This window comes from Alnus glutinosa, chromosome 4, assembly GCF_958979055.1.
Source record: "Alnus glutinosa chromosome 4, dhAlnGlut1.1, whole genome shotgun sequence".
In the NCBI taxonomy this organism is placed as follows: Eukaryota; Viridiplantae; Streptophyta; class Magnoliopsida; order Fagales; family Betulaceae; genus Alnus; species Alnus glutinosa.
In genome coordinates, this window is record NC_084889.1 from 1,517,303 (window position 1) to 1,527,231 (window position 9,929).

At 36.2% G+C, this 9,929-nt stretch overlaps 1 protein-coding gene across 2 annotated transcripts; it reads right to left on the minus strand.

The window, feature by feature from the left end:
• Positions 1-2,235: 2,235 nt before the first annotated feature.
• LOC133866007 (ubiquitin receptor RAD23c-like) lies at positions 2,236-9,505 on the minus strand. 2 transcript variants are annotated; one of them, XM_062302555.1, is made up of 12 exons: positions 9,334-9,505; positions 8,076-8,237; positions 6,808-6,861; positions 5,507-5,574; positions 5,242-5,397; positions 4,936-5,113; positions 4,308-4,460; positions 4,154-4,225; positions 3,992-4,039; positions 3,777-3,886; positions 3,608-3,686; positions 2,236-2,763 (listed from the first exon to the last, which is right to left on the minus strand). In XM_062302555.1, exons 1-12 carry the CDS (start codon positions 9,397-9,399, stop codon positions 2,647-2,649), a joined length of 1,263 nt encoding a protein of 420 aa, XP_062158539.1. In that variant the 5' UTR covers positions 9,400-9,505; the 3' UTR covers positions 2,236-2,646. The 2 variants fall into 2 exon arrangements, with proteins under 2 accessions (XP_062158539.1, XP_062158538.1); XM_062302554.1 differs by having other exon boundaries at positions 5,507-5,583; positions 9,334-9,503.
• Between the last annotated feature and the right edge of the window lie 424 nt (positions 9,506-9,929).

Consider the following 9,929-nt stretch of genomic DNA (forward strand, 5'->3'; position numbering starts at 1 on the left):
CATGTCATGCACTCTGCAGGAGTGAACCTGACTCTGACAGTACTCCAGAATAATAAAGAATTAAAATAAAATAATAAAAATAAAATAAAATAAATCACTGATTATGACTATATATATATATCCACCGGAATTGACGATGGTCCTGCACTCTCTCTCTCTCTCTCTCTCTCTCGATATGATGAAGACTTGCTACGAAATCCCCTCTTCATAAGTCCATGAATTCCTTGATAGTTAATTCACAAGAAAAGAAAAGGACTCGAAAAGGTTTTTTATTTCACTACTTTGATCACGTGCACCCAAACAAGAAAGGAAAATGTTAAAAATACAACTAGTGCATAACTAATGTACAACCTCAAGACACATTGGGATTGTGCACTAATAGTGTATGAATCATTCATCAACAAGACATGTCAAAGACCAACTGTACTTAAGTACGTAGCTTAACATTCTATGACAAATAGTACGCTGATCAATTCGACTAAGACAAACATTAGGATGAAGATTGAAGAGAGAGTTGGTATATTCAGATCAAGGGAGAAAATGTAACACCAAATTAACCTACTTTATATGCCTCTTTGTTCTCTCTCCCTCTCTCCCCCCTCCCCCAAAATCCTAATCAACTTTCTACTTTAGGTTCTCTTTTTCTGTATTTTTATTTTGGTGTTGGAAGTCAAATCTACTGCACTCCCGGCCACCTTCTCCACTATCCACAAGCCTCTCTTCCACCTTCACTTGACAATGCTCCACCTCTGCTGGATCATTACTGTTAATTCTATTTAATCTTAGTCTCATCGACTCCTTCATAAGCTATTTAAAAACTAGGATAAAAAAAAAAAAAAAAAAAAAAAAAAAGAAAAAAAGGAAAAGAGTACACTTTTTTTTTTTTATAAGAAAAAGTATACTTACTCTCTTCTTAAGCTATTACACAATTGTCAATATGCCTCACAAACTATCAATTGTGTTAATGTGCTCCACAATGACAAAAATATTTTTCATAAAATTATAAAAATTCTAAAAATTATATAAAAACAAATCAAAACTAAAAAACTAAAAAATTATTTCAAAAAAAAAATAAAAAGGAAAAAGGAAAAAAATAAATAAAATCCAAGGTTTTTCATTTATTAAAAAAAATGTTTAATTTTTTTTTTTTTTTTTCAGATTTTGTTTTATATAATTTTCAGTTTGGGCCACTCTTTGAATTTTCATTTTTTTCAGGTTTTTTTTTTCAATCTCTCAAAAAAAAAATTATTTATTTTAGTTTAGTTTTTTTTTTTGAATTTACAACGATATATTTGTCTTATTCAAACTTTTTTATAGTTATTTTTATCTTTTTATTGAGTTTAAGGAGATATTAACACTTGATGATATTTTAGGGGAAGATATTAACACAGTTGTTAATTTGGAAGTCGCATTGACAATGGATCTAACAATAGCTTGAGAGAGGTATATATACTTTTACCTAAAAATTATGAATACCATCGCGGCTTCGCCTACACTTACATCTCACTAGGAACCGCTACAACTAATTAAATATGCTGATAACATTCTTACTCGCTCCACCCTAGATTCTTAGGGATTCCTCTCAAAACTGTTAAAAGAACCTGCTGCGTATTTCTGTTAAAGACAACGTTCTTTGTGATAGGAGTGGACTTTGACTTGTAAAAGTGTCCATACTGTGGGGAAATGCTAAAAGAAATGCTAGAATATCTCTTGACGTTTTCCTAGTGTTCTCCTGTAATGGCATAGATGTAATTAGAAAATTATATCTATGTCTTTTTAGATGGCATAAATGTAATTTTTTTTTATAAAAAATTACATCTATGCCATTCCAGAAGAACACCAGGAGAACACAAAGAAATGCACTAGCATTCCTCAAATGCTAAAGTTACACGTTTTTAAGCACAAACAGATACGTCACCACCTATAAGCTATGACAAAGGAAATTGTACATTTTACACACCTACCCGAAGGTCCCGAACCAAGTTGCACCCCAACCGCGCCTTCAGTACAGTCAAAAGGTAGTACTCTCTTTCTTTTTCTTTTCAACCCAAAAGAAGAAAAATGACACTCATTCTGAAGAGTTGCATTAGCCATAATTCCCAAAAATCTTACGATGTGTGATGAATTGAAAAATAAAATAAAATCACCGACATGTGCCAGCAGATCGAAGAGGTATCATTGAAGTTAGTACCCCTATTCTTTGCTCTCTTCTGATACCCAACCAAAAGTGGAGGGGAAAAAAACGAAGCAGCAGCATAATTTACTTTTACGACTGCCTCGGAAATTAATTTAAGAACTTAAAAATGTTGGATCAGATCCCAAATGGTACACATCTCAAGTCCAGGCCAACATGTGAAGTATACACAATGAAAACAGATACCAAGGCAAGCAACTATGTATAATAAAATCTTAATGAATCCTAACAAGGGAGAAACCAGGGTTATTCGGAAAGCAAATACACCTAAACATTCCTTTGTCCACTCCAGACACACGCATCATATAAACTCCAGACTGAAGGGTTGAAGGTGAAGAAAATGCATTTAAGAAAGAAGTCACCGAAAACAGAAGACTTGTTATATATTTTTTTGTTGAATGGATGTTGGGGATAGCAGCAAGAAGAAAATAGACCATAGATATTTTGTTAAATCAATCCTCGAACTCATGCATGTGATCAAGAAGGTAATTGGCAGCCAGTTCCTCGTTCTTGTTACAGGCAAAAAACACCTCCAATACGGTTGCTCGATCGAAGCCCATTGCTTCAAGCTGATGGAAAAAACAAGTCATAAAAAATATAAGGCAAACATCATCATCTCTTAAAACAACAAAATATATTAGGTATGAGCGTTTACATATACCATAAGAAAACCTCAGGAATCAAATTAACAGCACCAACACATCAGATGAAAACATTATGTATCGGATAAATCATGGAAAAAAATTGGGTGTAAGATAAGCATTAAAAATTATCAAGTGCTCCTTCTTGTCCACGGAGCCATGCCCATAAGAGGAGGTTGGAGTAGAGCCATTGATAAGTTGATGGCATTGATCACCCACTTAAATATAAATCATCACTTATTGATAAAAGATAAAACATGATCTTGATAAAACCATATGTGAGCAGCGATAGCATATTCAATATGTAAATGCAAACTTCCCCCAAAGTAACACTACTTACATAGCACAATATATAAACAGTTCAATCTCAGCGGACGCTCATGAAGAGCTATCAAATTTATGACATTTTATAAAAGCTAAACAAACTTCATAAAAATCAATGCAACAGAATGATATACCAATTCAAAATATAAGTAACTAAATATCATTAAACCAAGTTTCAAACATGAAGCTAATAATAAACACTGTAATCCAAAATGTTTCCAATAATACAATATAGTTTCTCTTGACAAGCACAAAACTGAAACATTTCGTAATCTTGAGTACCAGTATTACTTGGATGCTTCAGTCAGTTTCATAAAAAAAAAAAAAAAACAAAAACAAAAACTACAGTGAGATTCAGTTGAACCAGCAAAGATTTAGGTTCATCACATAAATAAACCACAATGTACTATCCAAAGGTCAAATTCATGCAAGGAAGAAAAAAACTCACTCGTTCTATGGCTTCACGCTCCTCAGGGGTGACTGTTATAGCCTGTGGCATTCCTGCTGCCAGCTGCCCCAGTGCGTTCCTAAAAAACATTATTTACTAGCATAAAAAGTTTGTTCAGATGTACAAAACCAATAAAGCACTGTAATGAGAAACATAAATAAGCCCTCACCCTTCTCCACCTTCCATAGGTTCATTAATCAGGCGAAGGAAGTCAGCCTGATGCTCTTGAATTAACCTCAGAAGGTTGGGATTTTGTTTCCCAAGCTCTTGAAGCATAGGCTGCAACAAAAAAAGAATTAAAACAAACCCTTAAGAGAAAAGAGGGGAAGTAAATCTTCTTCTTTTTTCTTTGTTCTTTTTTGTGAAGGGGTGTGCCGGGGAAACCTGCAATATTTGCGGATTAGCCTGAACCACAGCTCGCAAGGCTTGAAACTGAAATAGAATAGCACAACAGACAATTTCAAAACCAGTTTAAGTACAGATAGACATGCGTCAAAAATCAAGGGTACTTGCACGGAGGAAGCAAGAGGGAGAGTGGGGGGAGACCTGCTGACTATTGCGCAAAAAATCAAGGGTACTTGCACCAGCAGCAGCACCTGAGCCCATGTTGGGAAGGCCCTATTGCCAAAAGAAACTCAAAAGTCCATAATTGCAATCAATCTCCCCAAAAATCAATCAACAAAAACAATGCAATAACTACCTGGGGAAAGAGGTCTAAAGGATTAGCATTTGGTCCACTTGAAGGAACAGCTGCTGGTTGCGCTGGTTGCGGAGGCTGGACTGGAGAATTTGCAGGTGCCCCACTTGCAGGGACTCGGGCCACTGGAGGAACTTCAGCTTGCTCAGGGATACCCTGATATTTACGAACTCAAAATGTTAGATATATAAATATGACATCAAGTAGAAACAGAAGAAAGCTCCAATGATAGTGATTTAAAAGGACAAGAGTATCATGAAGCAAAAGAAACCCACGCAGTCATTGCCTATTCAAAACAAATGTTTGGAGTTACACATGGCCAGATTGCCAAGCCTAAAAATCAAACAGCCTCAGTTGATTACGTGAAATAAAATAGAAAACACAAACAAAAGAAAAATCACCAGCTTAACCAAAACCATTCTAAAGATGTCAACAATTATTCTTCAAACACTAGTACCTGGTAACTGCAAAAAAATCCATAAGTTCTAAGAACTTTACAATCATCCGTCAAAAGTATTAAAGTCCAATATGCTTAACACTCAAAAAAATACGAAACGAAACGTGTATTAGCTGAATATGAAAAAACAAAGCAACTTGTCCATGAATCATTAAACGTCTTCAAATCACCTACCGAATATAAATATTCAACAGCTCTCTCTGGGTTGTTGAAAGCAGCACGAAGTGCACGAACAACAGTATCCCTATCCCAAGTCCCTCCTCCAATATCAAGAATTTGCTGAATTGCTCCCTCTAAGTTGTTTCCAGCAAGTAGATTAGACGCTGCTTGGCCATAAACATCGGTCTCAGACCTGCTTCAACACACACATTGAGATCTTTAAGAGGGACAAAAGAAAACTCAGAATGTAAACACCAACATAAAGAAGAAACTGGAATGCATGGTCTTCCAAAGTTCAATGGGAAAAACAAAAATACTCACGCAGCAGTGGTAGAAGAGATAGGGACTGGGACTGGGACTGGGACTGGGACGGGGACGGGGGCTGGGGCTGGGGCCGAGGCGGGGGCTGGGGCCGTGGCGGGGGCTGGAGCTGGGGCCGGGGCCGGGGCTGGGGCCGGAGCACTAACAGTCACAGGCCTGTGAAATCAAGAAAACTTATAAACAGAACATCACAAAGACAGGAAATTATAATTATACAAACAAAATTTTGCAGAGAACAATGTCATTTAGAAAATCTTGGACTCACGACTCTGCGGTTACTACAGGAGCTTGAGATGCCGTTGATGCTGGGGTTGTAGGAGGCGGGGCACTTGTCTGTGAGGTCTGCATGAAAATCAGACATTTTAAAAGAATTAAAAGTAGATAGAATCTCACAATGGAATATGGTCCAATAAACCAACATACGATATAAAGGGAAGATACAAGAGCCAATAAGTAGTGACAAACCAAACTTTGAGAATACTAATTCCCAGCAATCAGCATTTAGAGCTTCAAGGCATGCTACAACTAAAGAAGTTGAGAAACATGGTAATGTCGAGCGAATCAAAAATATTGAAATGGCATTTTCATTATTTTAGAGACATCCTAGAAAGGATGATATGGATTTATGTAAAAAAAAAAAAAAAAAGTACTAAAAACAGATTAATTAAAGGATGGTAACTCTTGCTGTTGATGCAAGTCAACATTAACAGACCAAAAAATAGAGTAGAAGATTAGAGCATTAGAGCTTTATGTATATTATAATATTTACATCGCATCCAACGAGTAATATTAACAGAGAAGTATCGAAAATCTAAGCTATAAACCTCATCATCATCATGATGAAAATAATAGCCATGATGATGATGATGACAAAAATATTTTGAACATAGACCTTAATCAAGACTAAACATCTCCTGAGTCCTAAAATCAGACCATAGTGCCTCAAACAAAGCAAGTACCAAAATCTTTCAATGATAAACATCTCTAGAAGCATTTTCTTATAAACTGGACTAACAAGAATATGCCTATTGGGAATTTGGAGTGGCAAGTTTAAATATTCAGGATTTTAGATTTAAATCCATAAGGCTGGGGCAAAAGCAATGATGTTGCTGCAACATGATGTTGCTGCACCATCATCAGTATGCAGGGGTTTAGAACAGAATAGGCCTTGTTAAGGACAGCCATAGGCTGGTAACTTCACCCAAAGCCTAAAACATACAAGACAAAAGGAAAGTTCATACCCAATAATCACCAGAAACTACTGGACGTTTAGACCTCCCAATCATGGGTTCACACTAAGATGGACACTTCTATACTAGGGTTCTTCCTTCCAATTTCAAAAGAAAAACACAAAAAAGAAATGCCAAAAGTAATGATGGCGATGCAATTATAGCTAAATGTAAAATAATCTACCTAGTTCTCAATGGAATACTCATTAAGCAAGAAAAAAAACTATGACCAAGGAAATCGAAGATAATTTATGGCTAGTAATTAACAGCAAGTGGAAACAAAAGTATTACCACCACCAAGAACTCACAACAGATAGAACATAATGACTGCTCTCACCTTGCTTGTAGCAGCAGTTGATGTGTTAGAAACCTCGCCAGATGAGCTCTTACTCTATTATCAGATAAGCAATAAAGTAATGATCAGTAGAAGAGAAAAGTCATATCCCCACCATTGACAAGTTCAAGTTAGATCCCACTAAAATGCAATCAAATCTGGGAACCAACCAGGTCAAGAGAGAATCAACAAATCACATATACAAAACAAGACACAACTAAGTTCAAATAGTTTTTTTTATAGGGAAAGTACACATAACCCCCTCTAACTACCAAGCAATTAGCAATATTCTCCCTAACTTTAAATTGTAGCAATGCCCCCCCCCCCCCAAAAAAAAAAAAAAAAAACTACATTATAATTGCAGTGTACCCCCTCCTCTGTTTATATATATATATATATATACATGTTTTTCATGAATTTTGGGTCTTTTTAATTTTTGTTGTTTTTCTGAAATTTGTCTTTATTCATTTTTTCTAAATTCTTTACCAAGGTTTTTTTTTTTGGTACGGAAGGGGTACATTCCAACCCAATGGTAGTTTTTTTTTTTTTGGGGGGGGGGGGGGGGGGGAGACATTGCAAATTGCATGGTAGTTAAAAGCCAAAAAAAATTGAATCAGTAATCATACCTGGAAAATGTTTAACTACTCATAAAAATTATCTAAACTAAAAGCATGATTCAGTGATGTAATTTATTGAAAATTTAAAACACCCTTTCAGCAAGAACAAGAAACCATCAATCCGCTATCCCCTCTAAAAAAAATGGGGGGAATCTGCCCATAAGTGATGGGGTTCTGTCTCCATTTGATAAAACATGAACAACACATGATATGGACCTTTTTCCTTAAAAAGGACAACTATATATTATAATCCATGTACTATCATTACTTATAGCTATTCCCAATCATAAGCACAGATGGTTACTTGTCCTTCAATTCTTCACAAAAATTATAAATATGATACAGAATCTAACTGATTATACACAATAATCAGCTAGGAAGTAAATATAATATAGCACTGTTCTTAACATGCAAAAATTATATGAGAACCCACTTAAAAACTATTGATCCTATAGGATCAAAGATCCAAGCAATGCTCTCATCATAAGTTTTTGTTTAGCCATGGCTACCTCCAATTTTTAAATAAGATAGGCTTGAAGATTTTTATAGAAATCCAATCCAATGCAATCAAAACAAATATAAAATATAACATTTCAGGAAATACATAAGAAATAAGTAATTCTACAAAGCTTCAAATAATAAAATCGGTATCACCTTTGATAACATGATCACAACAAAACTATTTTCAGCAACTTTGTTTTCAACCAATGTAGTGCCATCTTTAAGAACTTTTCCTTGATGGATAAGCATCTGTTGTGCAGCAGGATAAACATCCGCACCTTGAACATTTTCTATACTCTTCTTCACATCAGCAACCTGGAAAGAATAGTTGCAGGGCTCAACATAAATAATAGACTACTAGTCATAGAACCCATATAGATAAAGCAGTAACACCACAAAGATAATGTATACATTTTATTAATAAAAAAATCAAATTAGTGGATAGTTCTATGAAGGGACACAGGTTTAGCGCTGAAACTAAAACTAACTGCAAGCCACCAAAATGAAGGCCCCTGCACGTAAATTCCAATACACAATGGGTTTCACCAATACAATATACGAAGACTTCCTTTGAGCTCATGTTACAGGGACTAAGGTAGACAGGAGTGTGGGATGTATATCTACATCTCTGATTGGTCTAAATCCAGAAAATTAGGCCACGCATACATATAGGCAACTCGCTCATATGGAAATTGCTATGCCACAGAGAGGCGGATTAATAAAGTATCTTCTGAAACTGAAAGCAATTTCCTCTCTCATGCCTTGTTAGACAGGCCTATTATTCATAGCTAAGAAATAACAACACGTGGGTCAAGCACAGAACCACACTTGCATCTTCTTGTACCTTGCATAGTTGCATTGACATTTCATCAACAAGTTTTAGATTCCAAATTCCAAATGAAACCCAGTGCCAATCACGATGCACTCAATCGTCATTCAATGTTCATCTCAACTGATCATCCGTGATTCGTATAGCCATTACAGCTCCTACTGGGCCCAATTGTCAGTAACTTGAAAACCCAGAACCCACACAAACTCCCACATTCGCCCACCAAGCAAACCAATTCAAGGAGATAAAACCGCAAAATCCACTAACTGAAAAGTGAAAGAAGTCGCGAGATATAAATTTGCCCAAAACTAAGCACCAATTTACAATCTCCAATCCAATTCCACTCATCCCCAAACCTAAACTTCATACGCACAACAAACCCAAAGCGCGAAATCTGCAAACGAAGTACAAATTCAAACCCTAATAATCCCTCAATTTGGGGAAACACACTCACCACAAGAACAAAACCCTAGTAATTACAATCGACAATTACGATGATAACAATGCCAATCATACTAAATTCTACGACAACATAAAAATCAAAAGAAAAAGAAAATGAATACGAAGAAGAAGGAAGCGAACCGCGTCTTCAGGCTTCACTTCGATTTCAAAGTGAGTGCCCTTCAGAGTCTTCACGAAAATCTTCATCTTCAACTGCTCCAATTCGCCGTCCGTACAGCCTCAGAGAGAGAGAGAGAAGAGAGAGAGAGGGAGAGGGAGAGGGAGACCGAACGCGCAAGTAATAACTATAAAGAATAGAGGAAAAGTATATTTTTTTTTTAAAAAAAAAAAGGCACAAATTTGCTTCTTTATATATGCGGGTAGGTGGAGCGGACACGCGCGCTGGTGCGGGGGAAGATAAACGCGCCGTGGAGATGAGGATTGTATCTGATGCGGATGGACGGATATGTGCGTGGTGGATGGGCACTATGAAGGAGTGTTGCGGGTATTGGTTTTCCTTGGATGGAAAATTTTGGGGGAGGAGATTTTTGTATCTCTCAAGGACTATGAGTTTGTGTTTATCTCGGGGAAGGAAACTTGTAAAGTTTCGGATCAGTGCTTGATCGGTCGAGTCGCACCGCCAATGTGGAGCCTCGTCACTAGTATCTTCTTTGGAAGTGTTATTTTTCCTTCTTCTTCTTCTTCTTCTTTTTTTTTTTTTTTTTAATTTTTTATAA